We start from the raw sequence: 16,733 nt of genomic DNA, 5'->3' as shown, positions 1-16,733 counted from the left end.
GAACATCCGCTGTCCTTTTTCCCACGCGACAACATCTGTCCCTTGCTGTTCCTTCCCTAGTAGTGAGAGACGCACCCTGGTCCCAGGATACGTTCAGCCGGTCCCCTTTTGTTGGATATGGACGTTGTTTCCCGAGGGACCTTGCCAGCCCGTCCGGCCCTGGAAGCTGCTGGGAAAAGTCTCGGGAGTAACTGAATTCGTTGAACGAGATACATTGTAGCATCGCTAGGAGAGGAAATCCATTGTCCCTTCGGGCCATTTGGAGGTTACTGTGAAAAGTCAGTAAGAAAGAAAGTAATGGTGATGTACCTCCACGGACACTGTCACGTGTCCAAGGGGCGGAGCTGAGGCTGTGGACGGGGTTAAAGACGCAGCAGGCCCCGCCTGAGACCTTCTGGAGAGACGGAGTCCGTCAGATCAGTTGTGAGCCAGCCCGTTTCACGGCTCGGCTCGGCCGCCGGCTGGCCGTGCGTCGAAGCAAAGGCCTTGCTTCTCTGTGCCTAAAGTTTTGTCGTGTGGGGACCGTGGCGGCCCCGGCACTCAGCGCTGTCCGAGGGTGAAATGTTGCGGAGCTAGCCCCCTGCATACACTAGGCGCCCAGTAAGTGCTTGCTGGGCTGGTGGTCAGCATCTTGGGCCTCAGGAAACCAGACCGCCCTTTCTGAACTTCTGCTCCCAGCGCTGACCCCTCTTGTTGGGACGGACGCCTCCCAGGGATTGAGAGGCTGGAGCCCCGGGTTGAAAATGCGGGCTCTGACCTCACATCCCTTGGTCACCCGCTGCTACTCCGCTTGGTGCCTCGCTTTCCCCACCGGTCCCAGCAGGGATCAGACCAGTCACCTGCTTCCAAGTCTTTAGGGCCAAGGACCCTCCAGGGCTTGGCCGGGCGCCACTGGGGGCCTCCAGGTGCCAAGTCTGAGGACCCCAGAGTCTTGGGGGAGGGCTCCCCATCTGCCGTGTCTCGGGCACCCATGGGAGCGTGTGTGGCTGTGGTCTCGGGGATGGGCGTGGGGAGGGCGTTCGGACTCAGTGTTTCTCTGCCTTCCTCCTTTCCCTCCCCTTCCCCGGGGCCCACGTGGTACTCTGTGGCTGGGTCGGGGAGAGAGGGCACGTCGGCGTGGCCCCGTGGGGTCCTGGCCTCCTGCCTGGGCCCGCCACACCCCTCCTCTTCCTGCTCTATCTCCAGAGCCCCCCAGGTTCATCAAAGAACCCAAGGACCAGATCGGCGTGTCGGGGGGCGTGGCCTCCTTCGTGTGTCAGGCCACGGGCGACCCCAAGCCACGGGTGACCTGGAACAAGAAAGGCAAGAAGGTCAATTCACAACGCTTTGAGGTGAGTCTGGGGTGAGGGGAGACAGTCGGGCGGCAGAGCCCCCTCCGCACGCGGGGCGGCCGTAGCTCGGCCACAGACGTCGCAGAAATATCTCCCAGGGGTCACACGGGTGGCCACCCTCCGTGGCCAGAGCAACTGTCCCCCCTCCCTGGCCGTGTGTCCCCGCCTGCCGGCTCAGGGAGGACCCCGCCAGGCCGGCCGGCCCTGCAGGCTGTGTGCTGTGTGGCCTCAGGCAAGGCCCCGCCCTCTCTGTCTCGTCTCACGCACTTGTCACACGGACTCCCCTGTGCCGCTCACGCACCCACGTGCCCACACACCCTCCTGCACGTCCCCGGGCCCAGTCTCTGCCCGTGGCGCATTTGTGCACAGGGTGCCCGTGGAGGACGCAGGCCCAGCCCCCGTCCCGGTCGCCGGCCTCACCTTTCTCCCCTCGCCCGCGGCAGACGATCGAGTTTGACCAGAGCGCGGGGGCCGTGCTGAGGATCCAGCCGCTGCGGACACCCCGGGACGAGAACGTGTACGAGTGCGTGGCACAGAACTCGGTCGGGGAGGTCACGGTCCACGCGAAACTCACTGTCCTCCGAGGTACTGGCCTCCCGGGGGGGGGGGGGGGGGGCGGGGGCGGAGGTGCGGCGGGGGGGGGGGGGTAGCGACAAACCTGAGAGGAAGAAACATAGAAAGTCTTGCTTTGGATTTGTCTCTTTGGGGCACCGTGATGTCCCTTCCCCAGCCCGTCACACCACCGGGGTCCAGAGCCTGGCGGGAGGGATTTCCTGAGCCTTTGCAGGAGAGCCGCGTTAAGGGACTAGCGCTGTCACCGTTCGTCATCTCGGTCTTGCCCCTCTGATTACAAGAGCCTGGTCCACCTCAAACTGGTTCACGTCACAAAGGGAATTGGTCGATCCGTGTCATTAAAATGGCCACGCCGTGGCCGGCTTCAGGTTCAGCTAGATCCAGGAGCTCGTACGGTGTTCTTAGCCCTCACCCTCCCTCTGCCTCTGGGTTTGTCTGCTTCCATATTGACTGTATCCTCGGGATTCCCCCCCATCCGCTCCAGGCTCGGGGGCCACCACCCCAAAGAGAGGACGGGGTGGCCCAGGATGACTGCTCACTGGCCCAGCTTGGGTCGGATGACCGTCCCCGAGGAGCAGATAGCCTGCTTGGCAGAGTTCTCCCTGGAGTCCGGGGTGTGTCTGCCCCCACAGGCAGGGTCAGTAAGGGGCGGTTCCCCCAAAGGAATGGACAGGCACAAACAGGTACCCCCCACCCCTTCCCATACGTTCACACAGATCCTTCGGGAACCCTGCTTTGCTGGGCTGTTTTCTAAGCCTCGTTCGGGGCGGGGGGGCTGGGGGCACCAGGAAATCTCTGTCTCCTTACAAAAAGCCGCCTCCTTCAGACAGCCTCGCCACAGGCCCCCCCCCCCCCCCCCCCCCCCCCCCCCCCCCCCCCCCCCCCCCCCCCCCCCCCCCCCGCCTCTCTCTTCTGCCTGCTCTGTTGCAAGGTGGTTTTAGCCTCTAGCGCTGTGTGGCCCCGGGCAAGTTAATAAACCCCTCTGAGCTGCACTTCGTCACCCCCCAAGTAGGGAAATGACGCTGGCCGCAAGGGGTAGCTACGTGAACCAGGAAGGAACATCATTCTTCTCACTTCGGTGCTCAGCAGGCAGCTGCCACCAGCCCCTCTGTGCCCCTCGGGTGGGTGGGTCCTGCCTGTCGCCTACAGGGACACCCTGGCCCTCTCCTAGCTTTAAGCGTGAGCCCCAGGCAGCCCTTTGGTGGGCGGTGGCTACCCGGGGTGGCATTCTCTGGCATCACCCAGGGCAGCGGACCCCGGGGGTCAGGGCCACTTTGCGTCAGACCCTGGGGGTCATCTGCACGGAGCCCCTCCCTCGGAAGGCTCTGCCCCCACCGTCTGTTTAACAGGACGCCCCCTACTTTCTTTCGCGTGGGTCCCGAGACCCTGCAGGGGGAGGCCTGGTGGGGGGGGGGGGAGGGAGGCGGGGAGTCTGCCCAGCCCGGCCCGCCCCGCCTCTGCCCAATAGATATTCTTGCCCTGACCTTTCCCGGGCACAGACGGAACAGCCTGCCTCCCGCTGTCCCGTGCCAGCCTCCATTGTAAGCGCTCGGAGAGTTAAAAGGACACGCTGTGAATCTATTAACCGCCCAGTCGCGGGGAGTCTGGGAAAGACCCGTCTGCTCTCCCCGCCCCCCATCGAGGCCTCCTTGGCTGCGCTCCGCTCTCCGGCCGCCCGGAGGACGCGGGGCCCGGGCCGGGTGCCCAGCCCCGGGGCCTCTGACCCAGGAGCGCCCGTCCTCCGGGCGTCCCCCACCCGGGCCCCGAGCCGCAGGGTCCCCCGGCTGAGCGGGGAAGGTCTGGGCTCTTGGGCCCGGCTCTCCCCGCCTCCCTCCCCCCACCATCTGATTGTGGACCCCGCTCACGCCTCCCGTGCTGTTGTTTTAATTAAACTCCGAGGAATCGGGCGCAATGTGGTACGCGACGAACATTTTTGTTTAATTAGGAGCTCCTGGTGCCGTCAGACGGCCCAGCCTCCCCCGGCGCCCGCTCGCCTGCCCCCCACCCTGCTGGCTGCCGCCCACACGCACTCACGGGGACCCCCGAGGGCTGCACGCTCGCGGGAAGGGCTCACGTGTGAGCACGCGTGGGGTGTGGATGCTTCCCGGGTGGGCGCACGCCGGCTTTGAGCTCCAGGAATTGAGGCCCGGTGGTCTGGGCCTAAACTTCCCGTGACGCCACCGGGAGCCAGTCAGAACCACCTTTGGGGTTCAGGCCTCAGGCCCAGGAAGAGCAAACCGGGCCTGACCCACCTTGGACAGGGTCCAGCCAGCTCCTCAGACCCGAATGGGTCCAGTCTGGGGGCTTGGACTTCTGCAGCCGGCCCCTCCCAGTTTTCTCGGGGCTTAGCCGGGCCCCAGCCTTGCCGCATCCTGGCCGTAGGACCCGGGGTGGGTATGTTTCTGGCCGAGCCTCAGTTTCCCCCGCTGTGAAATAGCTCCCATCTTTGAGGAGGGCACAGGAAAATACCTGCACGGCGCCTGGTTACGCAGTGGACGGGACTCGGGACTGGGGCCGTCGGGCCTCCATGCGCGGCTGGACGCGGGCCACCGCTTTCCTGTCCCCCTGGAGAAACGGGACGGTGCTACGCCTGCCTGCCTCTCCCTGGCCCCATCTTGGCTTTCTGTCCCCTGACCGTATGCCCGGGGCTCAGACCTCTCCCCCACGGGGGCTTTTTTCCCAACCTGTTCCCCAGCCCCCCCACCCCCGTCCCGTCCCCCAGAGCACTCACCAGGCCTCTGCTCCTTCTGGGCATTCGTAAGCAAATGCGCGCGCATCGTTTCTCTTTCACAAATAGCAGCGACATCCAGGTGGCAGGAAGCGTTCTCTGTAAAACGCCAGAGAGCAAATATCGTTGACTCTGCAGGCCAGACGCTCTCTGTCGCAACGTCTCAGCTCCGCTGCCCCAGCTGGAAAGCCGCTGTAGGTGATGGGGACGCAGATGGGCGTGGCCGTGTGCCAATAAAACTTTATTCACAAAAACGAGCGAGGGGCCACATTTGGCCCCGGGGGCTGTAGTTTTTGGTCCTTGGCCTGTACCGTCTTTCCCGTTGATCCCTGCGCTCCGAGCAACGCGTCTGAGGCTCCGTAAGGTGACGTCTGCGTATTTCAGCATCGCGTCCCGCGGGGGGCCCAGCCTGTACGGAATGAGTTGACGGATGTTTAGGTTGTCTCCGGCCTTTTGCCGTTGCGACTAGCTGCATTCCATCCCCGGTGCATGTGCCCCGTGGAAACCGTAGATGCTGAGCTGAGGGTTGGGGGTCTCTGGCGGGTGGCACCAAAGCTCCCCTCCTAGTACAGGCCGTAGCACCCCCTCTGGGCGGCTTAACCTATTCTCTCCCGGTCCTGGAGGCAGGAGGTCTGAGATCAGGACGGGGCCGCTTCCTCGTGGGGCTGCTCTCCGCGGCGTGCAGACGGCGTCTTCTCCCCGTGTCCCCACGGGGGTCGTCCCTCCGCACACCTGTGTCCTCACGTCTCCTTGTAAGGACACCATATTGGATTAAGACCCACCCCAGTGGCCTCAGTCTAATTTAATCACCCCCGTAGAGACCTGATCTCCAAATAATCACATTCTGGGGTCCCGGGGGTTCGGGGTCCGACGTACGAATTGTGGGTGGCGGGAGGGCTCGTTTCGGCCACAACGGGGCTAGTGGCTGTTTCGATTTGCACTGAGGAGCCTGGTCCCTGGGCCTGGGGAGTCCTGTGTCCGTTGTGGATGGCAGGCCAGACCGGAGCTGGAGGTGTTAGAGATCAGAGCAAAAGGGGCCTGCCTAGAGCCCAGGTGCTGGAGAGGGAGAACCGAGGTGGGACGCAGGTGGAGGCGGGGGGAGGTCCCCGAGCCGCCTCCCTTCCGTGGCGGGACCCCAGCTCAATCAGGCCAGAGTCCGCTCTGATTTTCAAGCTCGCAGACGAAGGCTGCCTGGCACTTAGCTGCCCGCCTCATCGCCTCAGCCCGCGGCCATGTGCCTGCTGGTCACTGGACGTTGGGGGCTGAGGGTCTCCAGGGAGAGGGGCATTTTCTCCTCCTGGTGTCCCTCCTGCCCCCTTTAGCGTGGAGAGAAACTAGACCTTGGCCAGGGAATGGGGACATTGACACCTGGAGGCGTGGTGACTTTCCTAGGCTAGTGGCAGCTGGGACTGAGCCGTTCACTCATTGATTGGGCGCCTACTGTGTGCCAGGCCCTGCGCTGGGCAGTGGGGACACAGCGGTGACACAGATACGTCACGATAAGTAGAGTCGGTCACTAAGATATTCTGGAGTGAGGGAGGCTCAAAATGGGACAGCCGAGACCAGTGGGGCAGTGAGAGGCGAGGGTCCTGGGTCTCTCCGGAGGGTGGTGAGGACCACAGTGGACGTGCGGCAGGGGAAGGGTGGGGTTCGGTTTATGTTTTTATGTATTTTTTAACGTTTATTTATTTTTGAGAGAGAGAGGGGGACAGAGCGTGAGCAGGGGAGGGGCAGAGAGAGAGGGGGACACAGAACCCGAGGCAGGCTCCAGGCTCCGAGCTGTCAGCCCAGAGCCCGACGCGGGGCTTGAACCCACAACCGCGAGATCATGACCTGAGCTGAAACCAAGAGTCAGACACTTAACAGACTGAGTCACCCAGACGCCCGCGGTTTACGTTTTTAAAACTCCCTCTGGATGCTGTAAAGTACCCCCAGGGTCAGCGGTGCTGACATCGGGGCTGGATCATTTGGGGGGGGGGCAGCAGGGGCATCATGGGGTGTCGAGAAACATCCCCGGTCCCCGCCCCAGCTGTGGCGATCAGAATATGCCCAGGCGTCCCCAGACTCGCCCCGGGTGAGAAGCTCTGGTCTGGCCTGGTGCCCCCCCCCCCCCCCCCCCCATCGTGTGGCGCTGATCCACGTCGCCTAGGAGGAAACGGGCCACAGGAGCTCCCCCGGCCAGGCAGGGGCCGGACCGAGATCCTGCCGGCGCCCGAGCCCGCCCTGGAGGGCTGGCCGTGCGGCAACTCGGCCCCCGCCCTGTTCTTCCCCTGTCCCCACCCTCAGAGGACCAGCTGCCCCCCGGTTTCCCCAACATCGACATGGGCCCCCAGCTGAAGGTGGTGGAACGGACGCGGACGGCTACGATGCTCTGTGCTGCTAGCGGCAACCCCGACCCCGAGATCACCTGGTTCAAGGATTTCTTGCCCGTGGACCCCAGCGCCAGCAACGGGCGCATAAAGCAGCTGCGGTCAGGTGAGCACAGGTGGCCGGGAGGATGCGGGAGCCACAGAGGGCAGTAGGGGGAGGGCAGCGTCTCCGGGGCCCGAGCCCTGGGGACTGACGGGAGACGGAAAGGCAGCGGTGTGGGGAGCCACGGGGAATGGTGAGGACGGCCGTCTTCTGTGCCACTGGGTACGTCCCGGGGCACGGGAGGCGGTAGGCGGAGAGCGCCTTCTCTGCCAAAGGCGTAGGCGTGTCCAGTGAGGATAGAACGGCGTCCGGCCGGGCCAGAGTAGAGAGGGGAGATGTCTAAGGCAAGGGCCAGTGAGTATTTCCAGTGCTGAGGCCGTGAGCCTCTCCGGAGGACGTTGGAGGCCTCAGACAGGTAAGGCAGTGGGGAGCCACAGAGAGCTACAGGCAGAGAGCATCTCCAAGACTGAAGCAGTAAGGAGGGGACGAGACACAGACCGGCAGCCCAGCCTGTGTGTCCCCGCCCCGGCTGGGCCGGAGCCCAGGGCCTCGGCCACCTTGGGATGGCTAGTCCACGGTTGTGCCTCGGCATAGCACCCACGTGCCCCATCTGTGAGTCTGTCTGTCTCGGGGGGCGGGGGGGAGGGGCCGTGTGTGTGTCGTGTCACTCGTCCCCCTGCTTCGTGACGCGTCCACGTGTGCGTGTCTGGGCTCCCCGGCGCAGGCCTGACCGGCTTCTGCCCCCCCGCCCCCACCCCCCCACCCCGAGCGCGGGCCAACACTGAGCACAGGTCCCGCCAGCCGCGCGTGGGCTCGCCCGCGCCCTCCCAGAGCAAGGCTTGCCCCCTGCATCTTGGCTGCTCGCGCACCCACGTTACCGCCCCTCCCGGGCACGTGCACGCTGGGTGAGTCCCCGCCTGCACACGTCGAGGCCCCACCCCTAGGCCGCCTGCGTGCAGACGCGAGGTAGGGACGGGCCCGCGGGCGTGCGCTCGCGTGTGTTGCGGTCCACCGTGCTGACACACGCTGGGGCACACCTCTTTGCTTTCTCTCCCCGCTTCCCCTGAGGAGCCCGCCTTGAGCCACCCCTGCCTGAAGGCCTCCTGGCTGTTCCAACCGCCCCCACTCGCTGCCCGGTGGCCTCCTCCTCCGAGGGGTCCATCTGTTCCCGGCACGTACTAGGTGCTCGGCGAACAGAAGCTGCTTTATTGATGGGAATAAATCTGATTATCAGTCCCCCCTCCCCTCCCGGCCCCGCCCCCACCCCCGCCCCCGGAGAGGATTCAGGCGTCCGCCGAGCGCCCATTAATGTTCCTGTTCTCTTTTCTTGTCCCTCTGTTGTAAACGTTCAGAAACCTTTGGTAAGTCCTGTCTCTTCACCGCGTCAAACGACTAACGCGCCCTCGTCGTCCCCACCCCTCCCCCGCCCCCTCTCCTCCCCCAGACTAACAGCCACTGTGACAGTAACTGTGACCCGCTCCACGTGGCATGTTTACTAACGACCCTCCCCCCGCTCCCGTCCATCTGTCCGTCCCCCACCGGCCGCCCAGCCCTCCCCAATCAGGCACCAGGGGTTTGCAGAGAGAGGGGCCCAAAAGGAAAAGAGGAAAAATAAAAAAAACCCATAAGGCCACAAGGGGCCGTTCAGACCCCAGATCGGAGGCTAAGGGGAAGATTAAGGGAATCCTAGGGTCAGGGGACTTTTGCACCGCACAGCCCCCCAGCCTTGACACGGCCGGAAAAATGATAAAATGACAGAAGTTTTGGGAGCTGGGACACGGGCAGGGGACGGAGGAGGAGTTTTCTAGCCGGGCTGGCACCAGGCACTTCCTTTCCCAACATCCAGCCTGAATCCCCTGAACCAACCGTGGGAGTGACTGATGTCGGCCCGGGAAAGTTCCTTCTCCCCTTCTTCAGGGTCAGAAGCAGAGCCACCTTTTCATACCTGCGAGGTCTGTCCTTTCCTTCCGATACAGCGGCCGTGGGCTGCTTGGCCGCCCCGGGAGGTCTCGCTGTTTGGCCTCTGGACCCCCATCAACCCGAGGCTGATTCCCATTTGCTCCCAGGTAGCGAGGAGAAAGGGGCCTCGTCGGGTTGAGGATCTTGTAAGAGATCATCCAGAGGCCTAGGAGGCTGGGGCGCTGGGTTCAAAGCACCCAGCCCACCCTCTGGGCTTCGGTTGGCCCGTCTGTCCGTCCGCCCGTGTGCCCGTGCCACGTGGGAGGGGCCGGCGTTCTGTCCCACGAGCCTCTCTGCCCCGGCCTGGGGTCCCCTTGTTCCTGGGGTTATCAGCTATCCACCAGCAGGAAGGCGGCTGGATCTCTCCCGAGAAGATTTGGCCCAGAATGTAACACTCTAGCCCAGGACCGCCTTGTGTGTGTGTGTGTGTGTGTGTGTGTGTGTGTGTGTGTGTGTCCCGAGTGGCGCCTGCCCCCGGCGCCCGGGTGAGCAAGCCAATGGCCCTTTCCTCTTTTCCTTTTGGAAGTTGAGGAGGCCGTAGGGCCCTCCCTCTGCCCTCTGGCCCCTTTCGCTGCCCTTCCCTGTCCCCATTACTCAGCCTGTCTGAAATGCCTTCCCTTTGCTCTATTAACGCCCAGCCCTGGGGCACTAACCCCTCTCCCCCTGTCGCTAACAAGATTCCCAAGTCCCCCCTTGCTTCCTGTCCCTCTTGAGAAGGAAAGAAGGAAGGGAGGTCCGTGACCTCCCTGCCTGGGCCCAGGCCGGGCCGTAGACCTCCCTGGGCCGTAGGGACTCCAGCCCTAATACCAGTCTAGAGGGGTTTCTAGACTCAGGAGATTTCCACCTCCTACAGGAAGTCTTCCTGACTGACAAGCCCTCAGATCCAGCTCTGGTCCCAGGAGCCTGGCCTCGACTTCTTGGCAAGGCCTGCAGGGTCCAGAGGCTCAGGGCTGGCTCAGTCCCCCACGCCCCTGGGGGCAGAGTGGACAGGCCTGGCTTGTGGCCCCGCCTGGCCTCCCTGGGGCCCCCCGGCCCCCGAGGACCACCTTCTGAAATTCACCTGACTCTCTCTGCTTCCCTTACAGAAAGCACTCCGATCCGAGGTAAGAGGCTCTTTCCTTACCCCCTCCACCCACTCACGCGCTCTCTCGCTGCCCACCCAGCCCCTCAGGCTCCGCGGGGGGCTGCACCCAGGCCCCTCCCACGTATCTACCCCTTGCCGCCCCGCCCAGTGTCTGTCCAGTCTCTGTGTCTGTGTCGCTGTGTGTGGCTGTGGGGCCGAGTGTGGCCAACGGAGGCCCCTCCAGCCTCCTGGCTGCAGGGAAGGGGCTGTCTCCTCAGGAAGGGGCCGTGCCTCCCGTGTCCTCCCCCAGAGCTCTGGGGGCCGGTTTCTTATCGCTGCTCTGTACACAGACCTCGTCTGTCTTCAGCCTCAGTCTTCCCTTCTCTAAAACGAGCACGCAGAGGGGGCCTTCTGGCTCCACAGCTCCTTCTGAGCGGAGGGTCCAGCCCGAGGGAGCAGAGAGACCGTCAGGCTCAAAGGCTAAGCCCCCCACCCCACCCCCAAGTGCTGACTAGAACGGACTAGAATGGGCCTGGGTCGGAGCCCTAGGGAAGCGTCAGTGTCTGGTCCTCGCTTTGCCACGAAGTGCTGTGTGACCTAGAGTAGCCTCCCTGCCCTCTCTGGGCCTGCACAGTAACCTGCCTGCCTGCCTCCCCAGAGGCTTGAGGTTGGGGGAGAGTAGGAAGTGTGAAATGGGAGAAGATTCTGTGTCCACAGCCCCCAAAGAAACTAATCTGGGGTCCTGATTTGTGGGCACACATCATTTCCGTGAGACAACCGCGGACACAGTTGGGCGGAGGGGTCTTCTGGGGGAGCTTGGACTGGATCGTTGGACTCTTGGTGCCAAGAACGCTGATGCCTGTGATTCAGACACACCCGGAGAGAACTCTTTTCGCCTTTGATTCGTTCACTCGTGGCCAAGAAGCATTTGGGTCCAGGCCTGTGATTCAGACACACGTAGAGATGTTCACTCAGTTTTGTTTAGTTATGAAAACGGAAACTTTGATCCAGGCCTTTGATTTCAAACATACTTGTGGAAACCTTTGCTTCGTTTTTATTTACTCCTAGGCGTTCAGGTATTTTACCGAGGTCTGCGATTTTAAACGTAAAGATGTTAGGGCAGCTTCATTTACTTGTGACAATGAGCATCTGTTCCAGACTTGGGTTTTCAGGTATCCTTGGGGGAAATGTTAGCCTCATTCTCATTTACTCATGGGCACTGTAGTGTTTGATCGAGGCCCGGGCTTTCGTATGTTCTTGAGCAGTTGGCGTTCATTTTTATATATTGACGGGGAGCTAGGTGTTTGATCTGGGCCTGTGGTTTCAAACATAGGGGAAATCAGCCGCATTTTCGAACCCTCATAGGCATCAAGACCTTTAGTTTGGGCCTGTGATGTTCAATATGCTTGAGAATTGGCTTCTTCTTTAAACTTTTATTCACTCCCAACCAACAGATTCTTTGATCCTGGCTGGTGGTTTTCAAACACACGTGTGGCGTTGCAGCCTCAGTTGGTGGGCATTAGGTTTTTCATTCAGACCTCTGATTTCAGACACTTGAAAAGTTTCCCGTTTTAGCCCACGCGTACGACGGCCATGGCCCTGGGACCGTACATGCAAACACACTTGAGGAAGTTCGCTTCATTACCCATCAGCACCAGGGTCCTGAATCCAGGCCTGTGGTTCTGAGATTTATTTGGGGGAATCCAACCGGGGGAAGATTCAAGCTCCTTTTTAATCAGTTTCCGGGACGGGAGGCTTTTGAGCGAGGCTTTTTGATTTCAAACATACTTGATGTGTATCAGTCTCAATATCCTTTCCCTTAGCTGATGCGAGAGGCAACCCAGTCCTAAGCGTCCAGTGCAGCCTTGTCTCTGTTTATGGGCGCCGCAGGCTTTGGGACCTGCCGTGTCAAACACACTGGAGGAACCCAGACCCATGTTCATTTACTCATGGGCACACTGCCTGAACCAGCAGAGCAAGCAGCAGCTTCCCGAACGTGCACATATCCTGTGGCCGCCCCTTCGGCCCCAGGGTCTTTCAGACGACTGCTGTGGGTTGTGAACGCCAGCTCAGTCTCCCCCACCCTCTGCCTGGAGCGCCTCACTCCGCGCTTTTGCAAACACACCTCCGTGACCCGGACCTCCCCGGCGTCGTAGGCGTCGTAGTTCGAGGCGGCGGTCTCTGCCCCGCGTCCGCCCGCTTTCACAGAAGGGGAGGTTTGCAGGAGAGCGCAGTGTGTTCAGGCTGGTGTTAGGCTAGGCTCGGGGTGGGGGGAGATGAGCCAGGTGAGGCCCCCACCTCCGCACTCCCCCACCCCCCAGGGTTTCTAGGCTAACTCCTGTCTTTTGTCTGCCTCTCTGGCCCAGACAGACCAAGAGACGGGCCGGACGGGGCTCTGGGACGGCCCGCCCAGCCCAGGCCCGGGCCTGCCCTGACTGGCCGGGCTTTCTCCCCTCTCCCCGCAGGGGCCCTGCAGATCGAGAGCAGCGAGGAGACGGACCAAGGCAAATACGAGTGCGTGGCCACCAACAGCGCTGGCGTGCGCTACTCCTCACCCGCCAACCTCTACGTGCGAGGTAGGGAACGCCGTATCCAGGTCGAAGGCAGGGACCCGTCCTGTCCTGTTCCCCTTCCCTCCTTGGGCTCACAGCCTCCGGGCTCCCCTGTTCCCTGCAGACCCGAGCAGGAGGGCCCCCGCCCCCACCACCACCGCTGTACCCCCTGGTCACGGCAGGACCTCGGGTGAGGGGGGCATCCCTCTCTGGGCCTCAGTTTCCTTACCTGTCAGACGCAGGGGGGGTTGGGCAGCGAAACCCCCCCCCACCCCCGTGCCGGTGACGCACACCCCGTGGGCGGCAGGACCTGGTGGGGAGGCAGGAGGGAACGGGGCAGGGCCGGGGGGTCGGTCTCGGGCCCACGGGGCCAGGGGAGCCTGGAGGCCTCTGCCCCGCCCCGCCCGCCTGCCCGCCCACCCGAGTCGGCTTCTGTGGTGTATCGTGCCTGCCCTCTGCTGTGTGCTTGCTTTGCTTCTCCAGACTCCGTGGCCTCTCGTAGCCCCCCCCTTCACACCCCGCCCGCCCCGCGCCCCCCCCCCCCCCCCCCCGCCCCAGCGCCCTCCGTCCGAGAGCCGGGGAGGGGTCTCTGAGGCCCCGCCCCCTCGCCGGTCCCTGCACCTGCGGCCGTCCCAGAGCCTGGTGCCCTTCGGCCCCTAGTTGCCCCGGGGAAGGACGCGTTTCTGCCCCAGCGAGGCCAGGGCCACGGCAGGCACGCCCCGCCCCCACCCCCAGCGCCCCGCCCCGCCCCCACCCAAGGAGGCCGCGGGGGGCGTCTGCGCGGACTTCCTCCTGAGCCCCTTGGGGTGCCCTCAGAGGCGCCGGGGTGGGGGTGGGGGTGCTCCCCTTGTCCCCGGGGGCCTCTGTCGTCCGCCCCTCCTCTTGTCCCCGCGCTGGTTCTCTTCCGTTCTTCCAGAAATTTTAATCCGCTTCCTCCTCCACCGTTTGCCGTCCTCCCTTTCCCTCCTCCCGGTGGCTGTTTCTGATCCGATCCGTGGTTTCTAGAAACAGCCGCTTCTGCCGGCAAACAGGGCCCCCCCCCCCCGTTCAAACCCGGGGGGCGGCCCCGATTGGCTCTGCAGGCGTGGCCGCGCCCACACCTCTCCGGGCCTCGGTTTCCCCCGATTGAGGCACCAAGCGCCCGGCGTTCCCCGGGCGGGAGGCTGGGTGCTCCCCCCCTCCCCTCCCCCCACCTTGGTCCCCATCGGGCACAGCCCCCCACTGGCCCCGAAGCAGCTCCTTGGTTATGCACCTGGGGGGTTACGTCTTGTCCCCGAGGAGGAGGCCGCGCGGGGGGCGGGAGCGGGGGCCGTGGGCGCGAGGGTGGGCGGGGTGACCCACCGACCCACTCTGCCACGGCACCTCTGGTGAGTTGTATGGCGCGTCCACGACTCCAACTGACTGGTCTTCGTCTAACCTGCTTATTTCTCTGCAAACACCTGGGATGGGGGTTTGTAAGTCGGGCCGCGTTTAAAGACAGCGTGGACAACAGGCATGGGGCGGGGTGGGGGGGGGCGGGGGGGGCGGCCTCTAGCGAGGGTGCGACGAGGGAGGGGGACCCCCGCGTCCTCAGCCCCCTGGAGGTGGGGTCCCCAGCATGAGCCTCCGATCTTTTGGGGGTCCAGCCTCCCAATCTCTGCCTGGGTCTCAGACGCTCCTGAATTGAATTTAAAAAAAAAAAAAAAAAAAAGGAAAAAAAAAAGAATCGTGGAGGACAAATGTAGATCTTATGTGTGGAGCAAAGGAAAAAAGGTCTCATTGCTGTTCGTTTTTATTTTTTAATTTTAGTTTTTCTTTTTGGTTTAAAGAAAAAACAACAAACGTGCAGCTTTTAGCCTTGAGAAGTCCTCTTTTTACTCTCTGTATCTCCCCTATTTTTTCTCTCCTCCCCATGTCATTGTGTTCTGCATCAAACCCCCTTTACATCCCTCAGAGCTTCGAGAAGGTTGGTGTGTTTTTTTCTTTTTTACTTTCTTTACCCACATTTTTACATTCCGAACGTGACACGCGCACACACACGAAACGCACCCAGACACGCACCCGCGCGCGCGCACACACGGACACGCACACACAAAACGAAAAGACGGAATCACGAACCGTAAGCGCAAAGCGGACAAAAACAAAACAAAACAAAACAAAAAAAACCGCCAAGCGAGAGCAAAAACCCAGAAAGACACGAAAATCTCAGCCGCGCCCAGCCCGGCCTAGGGCCGGCCGCACACATGCGATGCTTGCATTGTGGTCGCCTCTATGCATCCGTTGGTAATGTTGTTGCTAAGTTTTTTGCACCCCTCGTCGTCATGGTAACTTGGGCCTGATGCATGCTGGGAGAATGTAAAAATTTCTCTGCATGCCACTCTTGTCGGTTTGGTGAATTCCCAGCGCCTTCTGTTGGAGTGTTTCTCGTCTCCCGTTCTGTTTTCTTTCTCCTTTGGTTTTCTTCGTATTTTCTTTCTTTCCTTTTATTTAAGTATTATTACTATGATTTGGGTTTTGTTTTGTTCTTGGGGGGGAAAAAACCGATCCGTTCGTTTTTTTTTCCCCCTCCCATCCCCGTTTGCCCCGTCCCCTTCTTCCCCCGGAGCGTTTCGTCTTTGGTTCTGTCTCGTGTTTCCGTGCTATTTGGTTTCGGTTTCTTGGGCTGAGCTGTTCTGTGGTTGTTCCCCAAACGCATTGTGATTTAAAAGCCAGTGTTCCTGTCCCAGCTACCATCCAGGAGGGCGGGTCGGGGTCCCACAGCTGGGATGCTGGGGCAGAAAGTGACCGCCCGGGCTCAAGGGGCACAAGGGAGGTGGCATAATAGATGCTGGGGGTGTGTGAGGAGAGCAGCCCAGCTTGCCTGCCCTCGCTGGACAGCCCCTTTTTACCCAGAGCTGGCGCCCTCAGCCCCACACCGCAGCCATGTCGGAAGGGGGCTTAAGCGGGCACGTTCCCGTCTTTCTGCCTCGGCGTGAGACCACCTCCCCGCTCTCCCAGGCAACCCAGAAGGCAGGCCTTTGAAGCACAGCTAAATGGGCAGCCAGCATTTTGAGATCCACGTGGCGGCAGTCCAAATGTGAGGAGTGGCTACCTTAAACTGGAGCGTTCTCCCGAAGCGATGCGCGCTCGGCACGTAGGCAGCGCTCAGAATGGCAGCTGTGTGATGACGTTCCCATCCTGGCTGGGCACGAGTACAAAACTGCCTGTCAGCAAGTGTAGCGTGACCGACTTTGGAAGAAATACTTGGCCGCTTATCCCCCCCCCCTCCCTTCAGTGCTATGCCTCTGCCTCCCAGGCGGTGTTGGCCGCTTCCTCCACACCTCCCCCCCCCCCCCCCCCCCCGGCTCTGGGCCCAGTCACAGACGTCTTGTCCAGCAACACAGCACGGTCACTTTCTGAGTACCTGAGCATCAGAACTGTGGAATTCTGGAGAATCCCAGGGGAACTTTGGACGTAGCCTCTCCCCCTCCCCCTCTGCCTCCCCTGCTCTCCCACTGCCTGCATCTCCCTCTCTCTCTTTCTCTCTCTCTCTTTCTCTCTCTCTCTCTGTCTCTGCCTCCCCCAGTCTCTCTCACTCCTGCAAACCTTCAGAGATGCACACTCCTGTCTGCTCCCTCCCTAAAGAAAGGCAAGCCCTTGAGAACACTACCCCAGCCCCAAATAAAAACTCGATTTAGATTTCTAGCCCCTGCCGCCCCACCCCCCCACCCCCAGCTGCCTACCCAACAACATAAGTGGAAGTTGAGAGAAGAGGCCAGCCTGTTGGGGTCACCGGTTTTTCCCCTCTTGTCCCTCCCCTTGGCCAAGTTGGCCAGAGGACCTCAGGCGCAGTGAGAGGAGATTGGTTTCTCCTGTCTCCTTTTTAACCCAGTGCGAGAGCTACCCGGCCGACCCTCAGAGGAGCGGGTCTCCCAGCGCCTCCACCAAAGCTGGGTCCCAGTGAATTCAAACCGAGGGGCCGCAGAGGGTCTTGGGCTCCGGCCAACCTGGATTCAAAGCCTGCCTCTGCCCCTCCCTGACTGTGTGACCTCGGGCCAGTCACCTGATCGCTTGGGGTCCCATTGATCTGAACCGGAAGGATCCTTCCTGCCCCGGCTCGCACGGTAGTTGGCTTGGCGGAAGGGTCCGTTGAGCTA

At 62.1% G+C, this 16,733-nt stretch overlaps 1 protein-coding gene across 23 annotated transcripts in view; it reads left to right on the top strand.

The window, feature by feature from the left end:
- Positions 1–16,733, top strand: part of PTPRS (protein tyrosine phosphatase receptor type S) — a 93,210-nt gene that overhangs the window by 39,579 nt on the left and 36,898 nt on the right. For 9 of the 23 annotated variants that reach the window (XM_043586277.1, XM_043586296.1, XM_043586293.1 and 6 more), the window contains 7 exons: positions 1,186–1,331; positions 1,775–1,916; positions 6,919–7,107; positions 8,397–8,405; positions 10,089–10,106; positions 12,532–12,642; positions 14,552–14,563. In XM_043586277.1, coding sequence (XP_043442212.1) covers positions 1,186–1,331; positions 1,775–1,916; positions 6,919–7,107; positions 8,397–8,405; positions 10,089–10,106; positions 12,532–12,642; positions 14,552–14,563 — 627 coding nt within the window. The remainder of the gene's footprint in view (positions 1–1,185; positions 1,332–1,774; positions 1,917–6,918; positions 7,108–8,396; positions 8,406–10,088; positions 10,107–12,531; positions 12,643–14,551; positions 14,564–16,733) is intronic. The other 14 variants (XM_043586287.1, XM_043586283.1, XM_043586290.1 and 11 more) reach the window with 4 other exon arrangements.

The sequence above is a fragment of the Prionailurus bengalensis genome, chromosome A2 (assembly GCF_016509475.1).
Source record: "Prionailurus bengalensis isolate Pbe53 chromosome A2, Fcat_Pben_1.1_paternal_pri, whole genome shotgun sequence".
NCBI lineage: Eukaryota > Metazoa > Chordata > Mammalia > Carnivora > Felidae > Prionailurus > Prionailurus bengalensis.
The sequence above is the reverse complement of the archived record's forward strand: the minus strand, read 5'-3'. Positions and strand labels throughout refer to the sequence as shown.